The sequence below is a fragment of the Labrus bergylta genome, chromosome 13 (assembly GCF_963930695.1).
Source record: "Labrus bergylta chromosome 13, fLabBer1.1, whole genome shotgun sequence".
In the NCBI taxonomy this organism is placed as follows: Eukaryota; Metazoa; Chordata; class Actinopteri; order Labriformes; family Labridae; genus Labrus; species Labrus bergylta.
In genome coordinates, this window is record NC_089207.1 from 4,525,312 (window position 1) to 4,547,771 (window position 22,460).

At 39.3% G+C, this 22,460-nt stretch overlaps 1 protein-coding gene across 5 annotated transcripts; it reads right to left on the reverse strand.

Annotated features, from left to right (window-relative positions):
- Window positions 1-2,813: 2,813 nt before the first annotated feature.
- senp7 (SUMO specific peptidase 7) lies at window positions 2,814-22,338 on the reverse strand. Of its 5 annotated transcripts, none has more exons than XM_065962303.1 (23): window positions 22,163-22,338; window positions 21,101-21,189; window positions 20,165-20,230; window positions 19,947-20,047; window positions 18,206-18,460; window positions 16,543-16,670; window positions 15,291-15,412; window positions 14,824-15,142; window positions 13,577-13,737; window positions 12,377-12,517; window positions 12,240-12,273; window positions 9,948-10,169; window positions 8,991-9,412; window positions 8,586-8,713; window positions 7,681-7,797; window positions 7,431-7,547; window positions 6,315-6,410; window positions 5,995-6,206; window positions 5,845-5,891; window positions 5,694-5,737; window positions 5,299-5,367; window positions 5,066-5,216; window positions 2,814-4,969 (listed from the first exon to the last, which is right to left on the reverse strand). In XM_065962303.1, the coding sequence occupies exons 2-23, from the start codon at window positions 21,155-21,157 to the stop codon at window positions 4,832-4,834; spliced, it is 3,147 nt and encodes a 1,048-aa protein (XP_065818375.1). In that variant the 5' UTR covers window positions 21,158-21,189; window positions 22,163-22,338; the 3' UTR covers window positions 2,814-4,831. The 5 variants fall into 5 exon arrangements, with proteins under 5 accessions (XP_065818375.1, XP_020506875.2, XP_065818374.1 ...); XM_020651219.3 differs by having other exon boundaries at window positions 12,377-12,514; window positions 19,947-20,050; XM_065962302.1 differs by having other exon boundaries at window positions 19,947-20,050.
- Between the last annotated feature and the right edge of the window lie 122 nt (window positions 22,339-22,460).

Genomic DNA, 22,460 nt, shown 5'->3' on the forward strand with positions numbered 1-22,460 from the left:
CACACAGTCCCCCTTTCCCCTCCCACACACACACATACAGACCAATGACGCGTCAGGTTGGTCCAGCAGCTGAGACCATGAGCTAAGGAGCAGTGACTGAAATCCTCTCAGTATGTATATATTAACAACAGTGAGAGTTGTGCAGCTTAGCTTTGAGTCAACCTTTAACCCCCAAACACTTCCCCGTGGGCTTTATCCTGTTTTTAAAAGGGAAAGCGTTCTGTTCTTATCTCTAAGTGGCTCCTTTGCGTACGGGAAAAGAAAGAGATAAGAAAGGAGCATGTAATGAGGGCCAACAACCTTAGGGTCTATATAATTTAAATGACAAAAAAATTTAATTAATTAATATTACATATCATCTACTTATCCAAGATGCTCTGTTTAGTATTTTAATTTATGTGGGAATGTGTTAATACGATATGATTATGTCCCGCCATCACCAAAATTAACATGCTAATAAGCCTAAAGGATAATGCTAATATCTTGGTGCAGGTACACCATTAACCATGTTCATAATATAAGCTTTGCTAACATTTTCCAATTAACAATTGCAATACAGTGCCATGTCTTTGTTTTTGGTGAAGACGTTAAAATCGGACACAACTGTAGTGTTAGTGTAGTGAAAATCATTCGGATACATCCTCTGGAGAACATGAATCTAATAACCCATTCTTTTTATTTCCAACAGTTGTTTGGATAGTTAATTATAAACCCCAGTTACAACCTCATGGTGGCGATAGAGGGGGTCACTTAAGTTATGATGGTTCATCCTCTCTGGGGACCATAAATGTCTGAATTTAATTTAATGGACATCCAACAGTAGAGGGGATCTTTAACTGAAAAAATGATTTATTTTACATATTTAAAATACATTTAAAATCATCGTTGTTAGACTAGCAGTTTCAACGCTGCTCGCTGCCTTCAATGCGACATATTGCACAGCCTGACTTCATATTTCCTCTCGTCTTTAAATAGTGCAAAAGGGAGTTTTTTTTTTAAACAGGAATATTCTAGAAAAATTAACTTTGTACAGTGAACTGTTGACAAAAACTGAAAAATGAAATATCAGGGCTAACTCAAATCTATATAATTTATTCTCACCATGTAAGGTGCATTACAAATTAAATGTATTATTATTATAATTATAATTTGTCGGTGGGCTAGGATTAGTTTGTGCGCCTCATGTACAGAGGCTGTAGACCTGGAGGCGGGCGGTCCAGTTTTGAATTTGACCTGTGGCTGAAGGTTTATTTTTGGGCTCTCTGTGCCTTCATTTTAGAGATATGACAGTGGACAGAGCTGGAAATCAGGGAGAGAGATTGGGGAAGGACATGCGGGAAAGGAACCACAGGCCAGACCCGAACCCGGGGCCACCTGCTTGGAGGACCATGCCTTTGCACATGGGGTGCACGCACCAACCGCTAAGCTACCGCAGCCCCTGACAAGTGGCTACTTTACCGCATATCATTCCCAACTTTCTCACCGATTTCCGACTCTATTCACCGTCCTGTCTCTCCAATAAAAGTTCAGAAATAATTCATTAAAAAAAATGAAATACCCATGCATCCAGTAGTTGTTGAAAAATACAAATTTGAATCGCCATCCCTGGAGAAAACCATTTATATGGCCCAAAAGAGTAGTCTAGAGCAGGGGTGGGCAACTGGCGGCCCGGGGGCTACATGCGGCCCCCATCAACCCTCAACGTGGCCCTCAGGTAAATTTTTACATATCAATTAATAGGGAACATGAAGAAAAACATGACAAAATATGCCATGAAATCATGAAAACCAGAAGTATGTGCATAATAATATTTGATCACTGGTATATGTTGAGTTAAATTGGAGAAAAAATTGACTGTAAGCGTTTTTGTATACTACAATTTGGCCCTCTGGCAGTGAGAATGAAATGAATGTGGCCCTTGCTGTGACCAAAGTTGCCCATCCCTGTTCTAGAGCTTCTGGCTCTTATACATGGGAATAGAAGTTGGCAAGAAAATGTTAACTTGTGAGTTCCAAGGACTGCTTTAACCTGTGCCTTGATATCATGAACGCTTAACAGTGTAGCCAAGTAGGCCTAGAAGGTTGTGGTTTATCCCTTACTGCCCTTCTACCTCCATGTTAACACTACTAGTGTGTGCTATCTTTTGGTAATATACACATGAATGCATGCTCTTTAGGTACACCTGGATCATATGAAATGTTGTAAAGGATGCAAGGATGTTTGAAAGATGTTCAGTGAAAACGTTTTTATCCTTTTGAGTAGATTAGAGTGCTGTTGAAGCGAATTCTATTCTGTAGAGAAGTGACTAACAACGTGCAGGGGATGTGGGGATTGGGGGGGATTGTTACTCGCTGTCAGACAGTGAGGGGATCTGACAGTCTGAGACAGTAAACTCACCTAAGCCGACCACGTAACCCTCTGAACAGATTACATTGGAAAGCATTGTTTCGCACTCGACAGGTATTTCCAAACGAAGCCTTTTGGCTCCAGAAGAGAGAAGTTGGCTCATCTGTTCAGAAGATTTATTTACAGTAGGTTAATAAATAAAATAGTTTTCAGAAGATCAGCCAAAAAAAACTATGTAATACATAAAAACGTATAATTCTACTGATTTACGACACAGACATTCAGTCTCTGTTTTAATAACCAAAGGCTAATCCTCATGTTGTGATCCAAACATCTGGGACAAGATGTCAAGAGTCAGGAACACCCCAAAACATTGTCCAGTTGGCATTTGTCATGAAATACATCATCATCAAAAAGCTTTAATAATGAAACTATCCCACGTTGCATTCAAAGAATAACAAGCATAATTTTGTCTACAAGATTTATTACAACATTGAAACCAAATATAGTTTGGATTCAGCTCCTGCACATTCATCCATGTCTAAGAAAACATTCTGAGCAAAAAATGTTTAAAAAGACGTACAAATATGAACAAAAAAGGGGAAATAAAACTACAAGGCTATCAAGTTTGACCTCTCTTGACAAGTAGGCAACATTAGTGGTGGATATTGTAACGTCTCTTTATTTAGCAGGTTTTACTGTTAGGGGTAAATTGGTACATATTTTAATGTATGTGCACCCGTGAGCTTTTCAAATGTGGACGGATAAATAGTAATGCCAAAAAGATGAAAGACCTTAATGCCAAATCAGATCGATGTCTGATAGTCTGTTATCCCGATTCGATCTGATTCTGTAAACATGAGCAGGTTTAAAGAATCAGTCAGCATCACTGTGTCCCAATATGAGTTTTGATTGTTTTGCAACAAAAAAAGACAGATTTTCAAAGGAAATGGAAACATACAGCAGTTTATGTTAGTTAAAAATAGCAGGGGATGATCCCATCATCATCGGTAGACATAATCACTCTACTATGTGGTGCTGGCAAACTAACTGGGGGAGGGACGGAGTGACGCATTTTGTTCCAAATGTATAACCATACATGAAACAACAATGATTCATATAGACACAAAAAATGAAAATAAGGAAGGAAACTTCAGTGCACTTTATTTAAATAATTCCTATGCTGTCATTTTCCTCTGATGTCTCACTAGGAGTGACAAGCTCAAATGCTTATTAATAGTTAATAGTGCAGTACTACCGTGTTAAAGATTTGCAATATAAACATCATGGGATCTCCACATAATAAGTATACATTACAGCTTCTTGATCACTAGACGAGTAAATATGACCAGGTGGAGGTGATGCTGCCCAAGTGGTGAGTTTACGTCTGAGTTTGAATCCGATCTGAGTTTTTTTTTTCTCATGTCATTCCCCACTCTCTCGCTACCTGATTTCTGACTCCATCCACTTTCCTGCCACCCCAATAAAAAGGCACAAAATGCCCAAAGATTAAACTGAAAAAAAAAAAAAAAAATGACCAGTTGTTCGAGGTAGAAAAAAACACATTTGATACCCCACTAGCTAACAGTGGAGTCATAACAGCATTCAACCAATGTAAAAGCAAACATTGCCTTCAGCTAGTTAACATTACAGCTAGCAAGGACTTACTACTTTCTCACAGTATTGCATTATTTTATCTAACAGAAATGCTAGCACACATTGTAGTCATACAGTAGCTAGTGCGTTCTCAAATATGTTACATGCCAGATTTTCTACCTTTGTATGACGTACAAAACTGGAACAATAGCTGTGAACAATCCATTTTTATTTGAGCTTCCTACCCTGTGATGAGCGTGACATTGAAGGAAACATGGCCAACCTGTGTATGTGTAGAGGATTTACACATAGAGGTATGTGAAGTGTTCATGTGGTTCAGTAATCCAGAAAAGGAGTTTTTTATGCAAGGAATAAAACAACGTTTTCGATTGGAGACCCCATTACTGAGACTGAAGTATTTGACATTTAAGTGTTAAGCAAAGCAAGCAAACTAAAACTGTTTACAATCTGCTGTTCAAACATTGCTTAACTGTTCTACTCTTACATTATTTTTGTTTGTCTTCGAATTCTATGTAAAAAACTTTTAAATACATAAAAAGGCTTTAAAAAAATATCTTGCAGCTTTAAAACAATCAGTAAAAAGCCAGAGGGGGTACAAACATTGTGCGTGGGCTGTACATGGCTATACTGGATCTACTGTTAGGACGCTTTCTAGTTGAAAGACCTGCGACCTGTTTTATTTATAATTAATCGATAAATTCTTCACTCACAGGAACAAAAGAAACCTAATGCATGAAACAAAAACAGCATCAAATATAAAGAGAAAATCTTTTCATTTCACTCTGAAATGTCCATCACTCAGTATGAGCAGAGATTGATAAAGGCTACAGGAATGTGATGCACTGAACAGCAGAGCTTCAACGTGCGTCTATCTGTGTGCATCCAGGTTTTGTTTTCTGTAGAGGTGAAGTACTAGATCTCTGATTTCGTCCCTTTTCCTCCGCACCTGCTGCCGTGGAAACCAACGTTCTAGGTGTAGAGGGAGGTCAAAGTGCACCACGGGATCCTGGGAGCAGAAGCAGAGACACAGTTTCCCATTACCTCATCATTTAGACATCACAATTTAAAAGCTGTGGCTTAATATTACAGCGGCAATCTTCACCTTTAAAAAGCTCTCGACATACTGCAGCAGGTAGAGGCCGCAGTCACTGCTGTTGTCCTGAAGGGGAACTTGGCAGTGAGAGTTTAGCATCTGGTCAGGACTGAAGTCCTGTGATGAACCACGACGTACCTCCCATTCTGATTGTAAGTAGCTGCGAGACAAATACCAGTGAGCTTCAAACATTTAGAGAAACACACACCGGCAGCAACAGAAAGATGAAGTGTCATACTTACTCCCTTAAGAGTTTAAAGACTCGCTCATGAAGAGAAAGTTTGAGAGAATCCATGATAAGAATACACGGCCTAAAGAGATAAGCACATCGGTTATTAATGTTTGAATCCACATGAACATGCAAATACAACAATTTTAGATGAAGGTTGCACAATCTGAATATTTTCGTTTTTAAAAACGATCCATATGCCGGTTCTTATATAGTTAATGTAAGACGTAATAATGATAGATCCATGACTTTGGAGATTTGATGTGGAAAACCAAACTTTCCATTCATACATACATATATATATATATATATATATATATATATATATATATATATATATATATAAAAATAATGATATGACAGTAGCTGCTCCAGATACACAGTAACTCTGTGGACCCACACACTCACCTCTTGCAAACTGTTTTTCTCTGGCAGGTCTGCTCTGTGCAGTCCTACAAACGAAGAATAAAATAAGGTGAGCACATTTTAAAGAACTGTTTATATCATAATATTAAAAGGGAAAATATTTTTAGTCCTTGTGAGCAGAACTCTTTCTTACCACTGGACCAAGTGCTGGATCTTTGGTGGATTCTCCTGGAGCTTTTTCTAAAATACATGAAACCAGTCATTACCTACAGCTCTGCAATCACATCATAAATTAAGTGGATAACCTATGCATTAAAAAAAAAAAGCTTTTTTTCAAACATACCCGTCCCTGTGTCCACGTTGTCATTCTTGTCTAGTGTAGAAGGAACCTCTGTGTTATCATTTGGGCTTTTCGATCCTTGAGCCGGCTCTTGTTCCTGTAAATCTTTGGTTACGTCGTTGCTACTCCCATTATTTGAGTTTTTACTGTTCCAGGCCTCATGGGTTGGTTCCTTCATTCCAGGAAAGCAAATGACGACTAAATACCAATGAGCTCTAAACAGACAGAAGAGCAATGTGACATGATGTGTGATTCTTAAAAAAAATAAAATAAATAAAAACCCTCTGAACAATACATCTCTTTTTTTTTTGTATTTCACTCACTCCTGATTGACAGGCACAAACAGGAAGTCCTTTTCGAAGATGTCCACATGGCGGGTCCATGTTTTCACCCGTTGGTGCCGCTTCTGTCTCTGACAGCTGGGTACACAAAAAAAAAAAATGTTTAGCTGTGGGTGTTAAAATGTATACAGGATCTCATCTGAACTTAAACACCATAAAGCTTCAGTAAGCAACATTATTTCATTAGAATATTCGATTAACTTAGCATATTTTGATTATTGCATATCACTGACAATACATGGGTTAAAATTTCCGTTAAATAAATGTGGACCTGATCTGTGTCTGTGAACATCCGCCTCTTTGGATTTATTGTATAAAAGAATTATCCAAAGTGAATCAAAGAACCAATCAAGGTCAGCTTGCACATAACTAGCCGACCATCTGTACAAACTAGAATCTTCATTGTATGTTAATTCTGTCTGCAGCTATCTCTCTTTCTCTCTCTCTCTCTCTCTGTTTCTCTCTCTCTCGGTTCTGATGATAGCTGTGCAACACACACCTGTTGTTATACTTTAAAGTTATTTATTGTACAGTGATCAACTGTCCGTGTTCCTGTGCTGTACAACATAACTATAAGACTTTTGAACACAAAAAATAATCCCTCCATTCCCCCTCAAACCCCCAAACAGGACTACACCCACACAGTCCCCACACTGGATTGTAAAATACAATATAACATACATCACAAACGTGCAATATCTTTATCTGTATAGAAATTTTATACATAGCTTTTCTTTTTATATCTATTTATATCTGCACCTTATTTTTCTATGTAAATACTTGTTGCTGTTTTAATCCTGCACTACAACGAGCCAAATGCAACGAAATGTCGTTCTTAACACTCTGTTTGAATGACAATAAAGTCTAACTAGCTAAATGGAACAGGCAGCTTCAGTGAAACTTGTTGGCCTTCAGGTTCGGTGCATCATGTGGTGGGAGGGGCTCAGCTGAGTGGTACAAGGTTGCAGAGGGAGAGGAAGGTTTTTTTTTTTTCTTCATGGGATGTTCACGTTGCCTACTGTCACTTTAAGTTGTGTCTAAACAAACAAATATGAACAAGATAGAAAATAGTGTACAGTTATTTTTATCACTTCTTACGTCTCATTGGTGTTTCCTTCACTGGCATTGTCTCTCCGCGTTAGCTGCTTGAAGAAGAAGCTGCTGAAGATGTGGCAGCGTTCGGCCAAAGCCTCAGAGGAGTTCTGGAGGAGATATCTAATTCCAAAAAAAAAAAAAAAAAAAAACATCAACAGAATTCATTTAAAACTTCGTCTCTTCTCCACCAACTTATGTGGAACTAAAAGTACCAGAGTCAGGAAGCCTTTTGTTTAAAAAAGGTGCAACTTACTTGAGGTAAAAATCTATGATGACATCGTTGAGGAACTGCCCACTGTCAAGACACTGCAGGTCTTCCATTGTCACAGTGATTCCTCCTTTTAATGGTGGAGGAGGAAACTGGATCAACCTACACAGAGGAAAGTGAGCTGGGTTACAATAACAGGAGCTAAAAGTCTGACCCTGCAAAGAGGTACTGTAGATTCTGAACCTCTGAAAGGGGGCTGAGAGTATAGGTAAGAATCTGATAACAGGAACATGAAGAAACAGGCATTAGGATTTAATATAATGCTACTAAATCACTGAGGGAATACTTTAGGGGTTCATAAAAAAAAGGAAACCATTGTGAAAAACCTTTCCTCTGAAAAAGTATTTTCGAGATCAATTCTCAATTTTTTTTTGGGGAGATTACCGTAATTCAAGTTTTTGTCCTTATTTGATAGGACAGTGGATAGAGTAGGCAATCAGGCAAGAGTGGGGAATGACATGCAGGAAAGGAGCTGCAGGTCGGACCTGAACCCGGGGGCCGCCCGCCTGGAGGACCAGGCCTCCGCACATGGGGTGTGACCCAAACGCTAGGCCATCTGCACACCGTCAATACTCAATTTTCAACAGTGGATGCAGTCGATGTCTTACAGCTGTTGTCACAGTTTGGTGAAGGTTTTAGTACCAGAGTATTTCCTGGAGTCTGCTTGCACAACATACGAGACGGATCTCACTGAGGTCTGTGTCATGACAGTTGTGAGAAAATACTTTTAGTCTAGATTAGAGAGTGGAAATCCAAAACCTTATATCACTGCATTTTCTCTTATTTTGGTACTCTTCAGATTTAACTGGCTAAAATCATTTTCATGGGGAAGCTTTATCCCTGCTGTGCTTTCATGAGAAGATACATACAGAGTATTGAAGGGTTTATACCTGTGAGCGAGGCCTTGATGTTTATATTTAGTCCAGCTGCGGTCTGGTCTACACAGAGACACGGAGTAGGAACCTGTGGTTCTACGATGGCACAGTGTGTATACAGGAGTATTGTCCTTTTTTAACCTCTGTGGGAGGAAATGTATTCAATAGGAGGAAAAAATTCACATCGTAATATTTCAGCTGCCAGTGTTTCAGAATCAAAACAAAGACGTATTTATTCAGACTTTCCTACACTCGTTTCTCCTGTTCTTGTTCATTAGCATGATTTAACTTTCCTGGCACAACACATGATTCAATTACAGCAAAGACATAACTCTTTTTTTTAACCAAATGCATACCTGATGAGGTAAGAACTGCTTCTTTTAAGAAGCCAAAAAGGTTGAAAAAAAAAAAACAACTCACCTCAGAGGTGGGTGTTGACTCTTGAGTCCCAGTGTCCCCGACTGTTGCTGTTTCCAGGTCTGGTACTTTCTCTTTCTCTGTCTCTTTCTGGGATGCGTCCTCAAACTGGATGAGTGGTGAAGTGTTTTCAACTGCATCAGAATGTGAACCACCGCTGTCTGTGTCGAGGCCATGGTCAGCGTTATCCAGACCAAGCAGAGACAGCAGTGCAGAGTCACGGCCGGTCTCTCTTATCAGCTCTATGCTTTCATCCAGAGTCAAAGCAGGAGGGTGCACGCCTTCCCTGGTGATGCTGTCTGCACTCAGTCTTTCATCAGTAAGACCCTTGACGCAGTCCATTTCCAGGAAAGAGCGCAATAAAGCCCCCTTGATTCCCTCCAGAGGATCTGTTAGCGTTAACAGGATGAAGGGGCTCGCCTTGTCTATTAAAAACAAAAAAACAAATCAAAGAGATTTTTATATTTTTCATTAAGAATATTTTTAACATATGGAGCAATTCTGTAAACAATAGACAAAAACATGAAACACACAAAAAAAAAAGAATAAAAAGTGAAACATTAAAACAATTAAAACTGAAATGCATTAGTAGAAATGTGTTCTTCTGACAAGCAGCATCTAGGACAGCTCATAAGGGACATCTTAGGTAATGAAAAACAAATAACAAACCAGCTAGGGGAGGGGGTTAATAGAATAAATTAAGAATTTCCCCTGGATTTCAGTCTCAAGTTTGCAAGCAGAGAGTTGTATTTTATCTGAGATGGAAGTGATAAAACTCTGAGATTTTAACAATACTCATTTGTGTAAAAACAAAATCATAATCGTTGACATTAGAGTCACAAACTGACAAAAAGCACTCAGAAAATGGTTGTGTTTTTTTGTCGAGGAAGCACATGTGTTCACTTTGGTGTGTTTATCCGGGGGAGATACAAATGACAGAAAGAACGCCAGCCTTCTCACCAGTGTTTATGGAGCTGTCTTGCTTGGCGTACAGGTCGACGAGGTACCGCTGTACAGCAGCAGCGCCGGAGTCTGACACACAAAACAGAAGGGCAGCAGGGAAGGCTTCTCCACTTCTGAAGCAAAGCCCCTCATCTTCAAGTTCTTGGTGCTCCCAAACACTGTACCTCCTCAGCTCCTTACGCTGAAAGGTTAACGTCACATCCACCTCTTCACTGGGGTCTGGGGACAAAAAAGATGCTAGGTTAGCTTAGCAGCTGAGAGATGTGGTATGAAACAATCAACACTGTTGCTTTCTATCTAACTAAATGAATAGAAAGCGTAAAAAACAGAGTCAGTGGCATCTTCTACAGACTTGCTTCGTATTGTAATTCTCTCCTCTTCAGCCTCCCTCATAAGTCCCTCCATAAGCTCCAACTGGTTCAAAACTCAGCTGCCCGTATTGTCACCAAAACCCCCTCATACCATCACATCACCCCCATCCTACAGCAACTCCACTGGCTCCCGGTGAAGCAAAGAATCATCTTCAAACTCCTCCTGTACACCTTCAAGGCCATCCACAATCTCGCCCCTCCATATCTGTCTGACCTCCTTCACATCACCACCGCTCCCTCAGATCCTCCTCCTCCATCCACCTCACCGTGCCCTTTGCCCGCCTCAGCACCATGGGGGGGGGGGGGCAGAGCTTTCAGCTGCTCTGCTCCCCAGCTCTGGAACTCTCTGCCACCTGACATTTGCAACATTGACTCTCTCCCCATCTTCAAATCCAGACTCAAAACCCATCTGTTCAAGATCGCCTACTCACTCTAACATTTTAACTGTAATTACACTGTCCTACATTTCATTTCTTTATTGTATGCTGTTTTTTATCCATCACTGTTTTTAAAATGTTGATTGTTGTATCGTGTCCTTGTGTGTCTTGAAAGGCGCCTATAAATAACATTTATTATTATTATTATTATTATTATTCATGTGATGTTCCAGTTATCAATCTGCAGTTCACTAAAGTCCATCTTGAAGCTAGAGCATACCAAACCAAATGGTGTACATCCTGCAGACATTTTTCTTTTAAGATCAGTAAATCCCAGCACACGCTAGGAAAGTCTAAATGATCTAAATTTAAGGACATAGTGGAAGAGGAAGAGGAAGAGGAAGCCACGATACATAAAGGTTTAAAATAAGTTATGACTGAAGTCATTGATGGAGACTTGTTAGGCCTCAGATGTTCAGCAGTGAATGTTTACTATGTGAAGAGTTTAAGTTAAGCCCGTTTGGTTGATTAACTGATTCAATGACTGAACGATTGACTTACTGATTGTCAGACTGACAGATTGATTGGCTTTACTGTTCACCTTAGTTGGAATTTGTGTTTGGCTACTCCTTCATGTCTATTTAGCGAGCTGATATTTGCCAAATAGCACGAGTTATATCCGAGGCTTCTAGGAATGTCAGTGCGTGTAACCTCAAAGTTCAAATCACGAGTGTCTGTTCAAATAATTTTCAGCCCAATTTAATATTCAAATCAAATCATGAAAGAAAAACTATGTCATAAATATCTGCAGATCTCCAGTTGACAGGGAATATTAATGATTTAGCTGCTAGTTAGCTCGTGTTTAATGGTGTTGCAGACTGTGAGTGTGCGAGAGAGACGGTATGTGTAGCCCAGTTGAGCCGGCCCGTGCATATGAGAACGACTGAAATCTATCAGTGGGATCCTGATTGTAATCGTACCGTGTGAGCTCTCAGGCCGTGTCTGACAATCTGGTCGTACGACTTTTAAACAATCGTACAGTGCACACGCATGGCTTAAACTATTTTCATCCAAAAGTTCATGATTTGTTTTTCAGAGAGTAGCTTGTACAAACATATATCTTTATAACGGTTAGTCTTAGAATATTTAGTTAAACTAATACATGTTTGACAAACATATTTCTTACACACGTCAAAGATCAAACCTCAAAGAACAACCAGCTTAGATCCCAGAGGTGGGGGATTTCACAGGCTGGAGGTGAGAGTGCACCAGAGCCTTGAGGGCCTAATCCAGGAACACACGCACAAACACACACACACACACACACATACACACTCACACACTCACACACACACACTTTGGCATCTTAAATAGACCAGTAATCTGGTCGTGAATGGTGTGCAGACTGCATCACCAAAACAAGATGGGATGGCTTCGTCTTGGGTCGGAGTAAATACAACCCAGACAAAAAGGTCAAAGGCAGGCCAATGGCGCTCCACAAACAATGTGATTATACTTCACGGTACTGTTCACAACATTACCTGACAGGGGGATGAGGATATCGTCTTCTGTTATCTGTGAAAAGATATATATTTTTAATAATTAAATGTCATGACAGAGATATTCACAGAGTATGAGATATGTGACAAAACGTGTGTTTGTGGTTTATTCAGTTTACCATGATGTCTCCAACCGATTTCCCGCTGTAACCTCCACAGTGCAGGGTGGAGAAGGCCACACTCATGAGGGTGAGGGAGATGTCCTGACTGGGGATGAGAGAGACTGAACCAGGATCTTCTACAATTACACTCACCACCTGCTACACACACACAGACACGTCAGCATGATAAGGACGGTAAACATAACTAATACACACAATAACAGTATAATGACACAATAACCTCTATACTACAGTGATGACAAGCAGATCCAGAAATAAGGTGGAAACCAAAACAGGAACTATGATATTATTTGGGCCATTTCAAAGACACAATTTGTCATATTTGGACATTCTTTACTGTGGTGCCATCTAGTGGTAGCGACAAGAATTACAATTGAGGTGACAGCACTGCACCCAGCTGTTTATTTATTAAAGCATCTCTCTGTGAACAGTAACTTGATGGAGGCTGAAAATAATGTGAACAATTATGTTTGTTACAGCAGGTAACTTTAATCCCAGACTGAAGCAGATGTCTTCAACGTGGTCTTTTCTACAGTTTTGAAAAACATCAAGTGATTAAACCTTGTGCTATAATCACAGGTTTGCCTGGGCTAAGTCCTGTTAACATCCAGGCACATAATAATAATAATAATAATAATAACTCGGATTTATAAAGCGCCTTTCAAGGAACCCAAGGACACTGTTTGTGGTCATCAGATGGACAAGACACTTTTGCTGGGGCCAAATTTCATGTTTTTATGCCATTGCTAAAACAGTATCTTAGAATTTTTTCGCCTTTGCATAAAACCTATAGTATATGAAACACTTTAACTTTACTTTTATATATTACATTATTCAATCTATGGCTGCATATATATCCCACAATGCAATGCAGAAACGACACAAAAAAAACAGCAGACAATAGCTACAAGTTATTGAATATAGTCCATCATGCTCTGATCTAATTTTAAGTATAAGGTTTCATTTAGTTGGCACGATGTATTTCTTACTTATTTCTTTATGGCGTCATTGAAGAAACACAGGGCGGCTACAGGCCACCACCATAACATCACCAGCCAGGATGCTCACAGCAAGTGAACATGACCCGCTGTACAATATGTCCACAAAATATGTTGAACAGTTCTGCACATGTGATGCAGAACAAAGTTTTATGATGAATGAAAATGAAAGTGAATTCCTGAAAACATTTCTACAAACCTGTATGTGTGGTAAATCAGGAGAGTCTTGTTGTTCGGCCACATCCTCATGTGAAGTTTGTTCCTGTTCAGCCGAGTCTTCTGCAGCGACCGGTGTGTTCACCGCCGAGCCGCAGCGCTGACGAACCTCACTGCTCTCCTCATCGTCACTGGACAGCACAACTGAAACGCAGACAAGAGGAGCACATGGTGTGATTTTAACTTTTGGAATCATGTTTTATGTTTTTTTATTTACACACAACCTACACACTACAAAGAACGTGCATGTCCTTAATTGATACAGCATGAAAAGAGGTATAATGGGCTTTGAAGGCAAGCGAGGACAGTAGTAATCCTGCAAAAGACAATCGAGTAGTTTCTAAAGAGGACACACAGTAAGAACTTAGATGAAGGACACCCCCCCACGGCTAGCCCAAACAAACATGGCAAAACAAACTAACACCACTTAAGAAAGATGCAGTCGAGGGCAAAAAAAAGACCCTGGAGCCATGTGGCTGAGCAAATCCACTCAGTGCTAGTTAATGAGGTCAGACAAAGAGGTGTTTTGGTCTAACTTCTGCCAAGGAGCTTTCATTTATGTTTTACCCTTTGTTGTTCTGTTTGTCCTCATGTATGTTTCTTAGAAAGATTACTGAACAGCTGATCTAATAGACTTGAAACTTGCTGAAAGGGTGAAGAACGGGCCAAAGAGGAACCTGTTAAATGTTAAACACTCATTAACAAGCCTGAATTAAAGATACCGATGTTGCTATTGTAGACGGTCAGACTTGTGAAAATAAAAACACGAGCAGTTGTGGCAAAGTTTTTTCATCCAACAAGAATACAATTAAAGTGTGACTCTCTAAATGTCAAACAAAAGGCCATCAAAGCTCAGCCAGTAATCTGCTGGATGATTAATCGGTCGGGCTCTCGCCAAAACCTCTGATGCGAAAAGAATTTGAACAATAAGGTAAGAAAAACAGCGAAAAAAGCAGCACACTCGATAAATAAATAAAGTTTCAGGTGCACGACCGCAACAACACTTATAAAGACAGAGAAAAGTCAGCGCACTGAATGTCCTTCATCAGCGGTGTCTAGTGCTGAAACTCGTCCGTTGTTGTTTTGTACGCTGCTCTTAGCCAGATAAAAGAAACTCTAAAGGACATTTAGTGTGCTGACTTTTCCGTCTCTTTTTAAAACAACAAGTTAAGGACATTGAAAAGGAGCAACCAGATTTCAAAGAAGAGCCTCCTGTGAGTGTGTACTCACTGGGTTCAGATGTGGGGACTTGGGATGAGGTGTCCTGGTTTGTGGTGACATTTAAGTCTCCAGCCTTCAAATTAAGACTCACGACTGGGAGCACAAATTCTCTCTGATCAGCTGCTCCCACTGTGAACTGAACGATGGTTTGATCCAGGCTCTCCAAATCTCCGTACTCTCCACTTCCTTCTTCTTCCAGACAGACTTGTGAAGCGGCCGTCTCTTGACCTCTTCTATCTTCTCCAGAGAGGCGTAGCACACTTTCACGGTTGCGTTTAGGACTGACTGTTCCATTGCACTGGGACAACGCTTCCTTTCTTTTCCTCTTCTGTTTGGAAGACGTAAAATATACAACTCAAATTAAGCGTGGATTATTTGAAACACGGGGTTAACAAGAACAAGTTGCAGGCATGTTTACATAAAACACAGTGCGTATCTGGACTTGCTTATGGATTTCATTTCATCTCGATGCTCACCGCACTGTTGTGTTGTACTTCTTTTTCTGGACCGCTCAACCTCTCCTTGATGCTAGCAGGGGAAAACTCATCACAACTTCCCGTGTCGTCTGCAGGCTTCCAGCTTACCGACAACCCGCAATCTGTACGAGAGAGAGAGAAACAATTACCCATCAAGCTGGAAGAGGCACACACAGTACACCCTGACGACCAGAACACTTCTACTACTAAGAGAAACTACAAAAAGATGTGGCTTCATTTTTAACTGAGATTATCTTGCAAAGGGTAAACTGAGTAAACTATACTGAGTTTTACGTTCAGTAACCATCCCATTGGAAGAAAGAAGACATCTTAAAGAGCCCATATTATGGCCTTTTTGGGGTTCGTATATTTAATCTATGTACCTGCTTTTGTTCTTTTACAATAGCTAAAGTCAAAAAAAGTGTCTGTTTTCATGAACTGCTCCTCCTTGCTCCCTCTACGCTCTGAGTCCGTCAGCGGTACTCTGTTGAGCCCACACTGTTAGACCCCACGTGGGCCAAGTCTGCTCTGATTGGTCTGCCGATCCGCTCTGTCGTTATTGGTCAGTTGCTCAGCACGCTTCTCGGAAATTTCAACATGAGCTGCTGGGCTTGCCACAACGAGCCAATGGGCTTAGATCAGTGATCTCACACTGACAATGACGCCACACTGACACATTTTAATCGAGGGGGGCTAGAACCGAGCGTTACATGCAGCTAATGCTACAGCTAACAGGAGGACGTAGGAGAAGCTGCGTTTCTGCAGACTTTGAATTTTTGCACATAGATGTGACTAAACATGCACAGGACACTTGGAAAACACACTAAAGAGCATATAAAACCAGGAAACGCAGAATATGGGACCTTTAAATACGGTTTGGGGGAAGCATCACCGTGCCAACACGCTGACATGCAGAGTGAAAAGTAAAGAATCCTGTGATGCACCCTTACATACCTATAACAAATGTTTCTAGACTTTAAAGGCCTTTACTGTTACAATGAATTTGCAACTTCAAATGAAAAAAATATAAAGTTTGGTGAAAAAAAGAACTTTTCAAGTCTTCACCCTTGGCAGAAAAGCAGCATTACTCTTTAATGACTTTGTACCAACTCTATCAACGCTTCAACTAAAACTCTGATGCTATAACAGAAAGTAACAACGTTGAATAAAAAATAATAAAAATATCTTCAGTAGCAGAGAGCAGCGTTTAATCAACAATTGTGCTTGTATTTCTCCGTGTTTGTTTACGCACCTACAACTTCAGCAAACTTGTAGTCCTCTCCGTTGTCCTTGCCAATGATCACGTCCTCCACGTCTTTGTTGTCTTCTTGGTCCTTTTCTTCCTCTTCAGCGTTTTGTAACCTTCTCCTTACTTTTGACCTGAAAATGTGGAAAAAAAAAACACAAATATCTGAATGAGAAAAAAACAACTCATTTACAGTAAACCCACATGAAGGAGTTAAAAAATGATTTGATGAAGAAAAACAAATGTACAAAAACATATCTGACTAAGAATCTCAAGTTGTTCCACATTTCAGTGTGTCACTATGCCAAATAAAAAACACTTCGCTTTCTGCTTGGAAAATAAGCAGAGCCAAAGATTGAGTCAGCTGAGCCAAACGCCATTACAAAGTAATTTCTCCTTCAACAACAAATAGACTAAATGACTCTTGTAAAGAAAACCTCTTACTGGTTTTGTGTCTTTTCCGATTCATTATTCACAGGTCTATGAGAAAACATCCACACTAAGCTGACTCGGTAAGTTTACTAGAACAGCAGCATTTGTGAGCCAAAGTGCGAGCCCACACAGAAAGGAAGCAAACAGAGTTTTCATAGTAAGTTGTATTTTCTGACTCATCAGTTATAGCGAGGCACTTAAAAGTTACACGTCCCTGTTTCTCTTCTCGCGGCTGTCAGCCTCTGGGAGTTTATGTTATTGCAGAGTTGCAGCAGGCCCACAATAAGAAAGACGATCTGTACAGAAGCCAAAGGAGGAACTGGCAGCCACTTGGCAATATGTCTTCAAAATATGTCTGATAGTTATGACTAGTGGTGCAACTAATCAAAGTTATTAGTGATACATTCAGACCGCATGTGATCTGTGGACCGATGGAAAATTAGTCTTCATGGTGCAAAATAAATGTACTGCTGCTAAATCCCTGTGCAGAGTCTCAGTGAGAAGATGACAGTAGTGCATGTAGGCGCCATAGAGAGCCATTGTAGAAACAGGAAGAAAATTCAGTCTTTGTGAAAAGTACTTTAAGCAAGTTTTTCAAAATAAAAGGGTTGTAAAGTCTTGATATTTTGTTGTGTGCTTTTTGTAAACTGTGCTTTGACTGTTCACTCTCACTGTAGCTGTTTTCACTTATAAACTCCTGAAAATATCTTGATCATTTCAGGCTGTTTTCATACACACATACAGCTCCTCCTGGAGGAGTTTTCTGCAAGTGTGAAAGCCCTAAGTGTCTTTATCATGATAGTGTCAGCTGGTGGTTGCGTAAGAAAACAATCAGTATCTTAAGGTCAGTGAGGTTATCCTGCAGCCGTCTGTATCTGTAAACTTAGCCAATCAAACTCTAACAGAGCTCTGTGTTCGGCTCCAAAATACTGAAGATATAGTCCCTAAACGCATGCTTTTGTCTGACCCACGCAACCCGAGATACAGATGCATCCTGGGCAAAGACACACACATCTGCTTAATGAATGGTGTGTGTATGTTATGTATTCAACCTCTTTTTTTAGTGGATTACAGCAAATGTGTTTTTCACAGAAAGATTTCTATTTGTTATGTTAATTTCTTTGTTTGGGGGTAACAAATACTGTTACTAAAACGATGCAGCTTTAAATATAAGAATGAGATTATTTTAAATACCGATCCAATCCGTGACATATCATTTTTAACAGTGTATTCCTACCTATTAGAGGATGAGGAGGGGGTCTTCTGGTTGCATTTAGGGGTTACACTCTTGTTTTTACCAGTCCTGGCCTCAGTCTGACTGGACCTGGTTTCTCTGCATATCATGGTTTCCTCTCTGCTCCCTCCGCTCTCTCTCCCTGCACTTGACAGGTGTCCGCGATTTTCCGACGCACGACTCTGTTTTATCCTTTCCAAATAATCCTTGCCGTGTTCTGTCTGTAGGACATCTGGCAGGACCAGACGGGGCTTCCTCCTAAAAGACAACACAGGGTAGAAGACATTCACAACCTTCTTTAGACGGCATCTTCTCTGCAACATTGAGCTTCCTTTGAGCAAATGTCACTCATAACATCTCTCTCATTACAGGTCAAACTTTATATGAACCAGCTGACTGGGAGGGAGGGGTGGGCAAGGCTCCTGGTGGAGATAAGCCATGTGCAGAGTCATGATAAGCTTCCCCCCCGGTGCATCTACGCAGAGTTTCTTTTTAACTTGAACAGCTGAGCTCAAAATAAATACAGACCACACATACAAGAGACATACGCTGAAAAACGTACAAATAGTTTCTGTCTTTGCTGCTTGGGAAAAATAAGAACATAAAACTCTTTCATATTAGTTGCTTGCTTAGTTGCCGACCTCATTTTGATAAGTCGTGCAACTGAGATGATTTCGATTTAATTGCTTCATCTGTCGTGTCATCATGTCATGACTCCGGAGATAAGCTGCCAAAGATTTTCATTCCAATATTGCAGCGATATAAAATAATGGCCATTTTATAGCTGAACAGTTAATTCAATAATGTTAAAAAATAATAATAGTAATTACGAGAGAGAAGTGTTGCAAGTACAAAGCACTGTATCTACCAGTTTATCCACCATGAACACTGTAGAATTAAACTAAACCATTCACTCACTTCATGTGTTATGAGTAAAACAGTAAATAAGGCCGACATGTGTGATATATAAATTAAAACTAAACAAGGAGTTTAGGCTCTGTGGCTGTACATTTAGGCAAAACCTTTGCTATTACATATTTTACTTATTTCATAAACTGGGAGAGACGGTACGAATGTGCACATATAAAATACAAAGAGCTCAATTACAATAAACAGACAATTTATACAGGAACATAGTTAGGAAGACTGCACTTCATTTTTAATAGACGATGAGACGATCCAGCAATGTGAAGGGAAGAGTAGAACACTAAATTGTTATTTAGTTTAGTTATTATTATTTTATTTTTTCATGGTTTTTTTTGTTTATTATTTTAAATAGTTTGTATTGTGTTTGTTTATTTGTTTTCTTCTGTACAGCATATTGAGTTTACATTTGTATGAAATGTGCTTGACAAATAAAACTGAATTGAATTGAAATAAATGTAAAGATATGATCAACATGATATAATAAAGCAGCGCAGTGCCAACAAGTGTCATGTTCATGAGGAAAGACAGTTCTTACTCTCACCGTTCTGTTTCTTCTGCTGTCTCTTACTACATAAACTGTGTGATCTTTCCTGTATTTCCATGCATACTTATAATTCAAGATCAATGCCTCCACATGCTGAAAATAAGCGAGGAGAGCTGACCAACGAGCAGATGTCGAAGTTTATTAATGCAGACTTACTTGGCAATTAACCCCATTCTTATTGTGAGTGGCAGAACAATGACCAGGTATTGAAATCAACAGTCAATAACTTGTTAAGGCTCTTCAAATAAAGCTCTCTAGTGAGCGCCTGCTTACCTGCCCATGACAGCGAGGATGTGATCGAAATTCTTGGATCCATTTTTATGCGGTGAATCCAGCTGTCCGAGTTTACAACCTGCAAACGCCGTCCAGGACACCTGCTACAGGGAAATAGAACAGCGTGAGAATTACAATGAATTATTATAGCCCTGTTTCCACCACAACATTTTTTTCATGGGGTCAGACAGAGAGCAAGGATTTTTTTTTTTTTATACCTGTCTTTCTAACTTTCCATAGTCTGGTGAATGACATGTCATGGGAATTCTGAGTGGATTTTCCACCTACAATTCACAGGGTAGTTAGTGACCATGCTTGTAAAACATGAAGTTAATAAAACAGCCACAAGCTTACAAACTACTCATTAGACGTGCAAAAGGAGCGAGTGCAAACAGCAAAGCATTGATGTTTAATTCACCACACTGAGGTTATTTGTCATTGTGTTAACAAGCAAGGAGATGGAGTTATTCAGCCAGCAGGTATAGAAAAAGGTGGTCAGCAAGTAATGTCTTTGCAACTATTCAAATAATTGAGTCATCTTTTTCATTTAGTTTTAGGCAGATAATATAAAATCGCCTTGTTCCTATTACCAAGTAGTGTCTCCTAAACGGTAAACCTATTGTTTCTGGTTTGTCACTATTCCACAGAATTTTTAAAACAAACTCGGGTCCTTTATAGACTGCAAACGTCACCTGTAACTGCCGAAGTAATTAAAATAACAATATGTAAGGATTTTAACTTGTAAATAATCAAATACAAAATAATAGAATTAAAAAATACTTGTATAATAACTTATTTTAGGCTATAGTTACAGATTTTTATGGAAACTGAGGCACAGCAGTAGTACGGCAGCAGGTTTGTGTGGGTACAAATATCTGGATTCCTGCTATTCATGCTTCAGCTTTTTGATCCATTATATAACAACAAGGAAGTGCTCGATGATAAGAAATACCAGCAATGTAGCAGTGAGGCGGCCTGCATGTAAGCGACCGCAGAGCAAAGCCAGATCATAGAGAACTTGCAGTCAGCACATCATTAGCAAAAGCTATGATGGCAGCAAAACAGCCAATGCAGTAAATCACAAAGGATGAGAGAGGAATTCAAGATGTGCACTCAAAACTTTTAAGCTCACATATCAAAACAGAAACATTTACCAGGTTATCCTTTTTAACATTAAAAGGAAGAGTCAAGGCTCTTCTTCGCTCCATCATGGTCGCAGATTTGGTAAGGCACAGCAAGAACTCTGCAAGAAACAAATAGAATAGAATGTCTTTATTGTCATTATATAATTGTACAACGAAATTATTTGGCTTCACCTTAAAGTGCACACACACACAAGCATCCACAGCTAAAAACAACAAAAGAAGAAATTTAAAAAAAAGGTAGATTCAGGTAAGATGGGCAATGTATGGTAGGAGTTATTTACAGGTAGTAACATAATAGAATATAAATAGATATTGCAGAAATATAAAATAAATATATCACAGTGTAAAATGTAAAATATTGCAGAAATATAAAATAAATATTGCACAGATCGAAATGTAAAATAAATATTGCACAGATCGAAATGTAAAATAAATATTGTACAGATCGAAATGTAAAATAAATATTGCACAGATCGAAATATAAAATAAATATTGCACAGATCGAAATATAAAATAAATATTGTACAGATCGAAATGTAAAATAAATATTGCACAGATCGAAATATAAAATAAATATTGCACAGATCGAAATGTAAAATAAATATTGCACAGATCGAAATGTAAATACAAAATACAATGTAAAACAAAAACAGGTGTCAACAAAGACAATCCTCATCAACAGGAAAGACAGGTGGTAGTTTAGTTGACTCATAGAATCCCTTGTAAATCACAAATATCATTAACTTTTATTGACATAAGGTTTAAAGTCTGTGAGGTGACACGTAAACTCCCAAATCTTAAAAAAAAAAAAAAAAACATCACATAGCTGCAGAATTAAACTATAAATTAAAAAGTGACTCATGTAAAAATAAACAACTAGCTGTCTATTTCTAAAAGATACCCCGTGCATTTAAACAATTTCAAACGCACCTCTTTAACAGCCACTTGTTTAATGTTTTTGCTGGAGAAACAGAAAGTGAATAAATCAGCGAGCGCTAGCGTTAGCACACTGAGCTAGTCAAAGCTACCTTCTCCATGATGCCATCTAAACACAAGAAAGGTAATGCTTACCCTCGTTCGCAGCTTCCCTCGATACAAACAGAGACTAGAGGAAGATTTTAGGCAGCTGTTTTCAGATGAACGATCTCCTCAGTAGCTTGCAAACACAACAGGAGCTCATTTTAGCTCAATTCAATTCAGTATTTTGGAGGCGCTTCGGTATTTCCTCTCAACATCCGGTGCACAGCGGAAGTGCATCAACGAACTACATCGAAGGCGGACAAGAGGAGAAACGTTGTTTTCCGGTGCAAATTTGAGGAGTTAGTTTTTCTTTTTTATTTCGTTTTGACTTTTTGTTTTTTAATTTCAG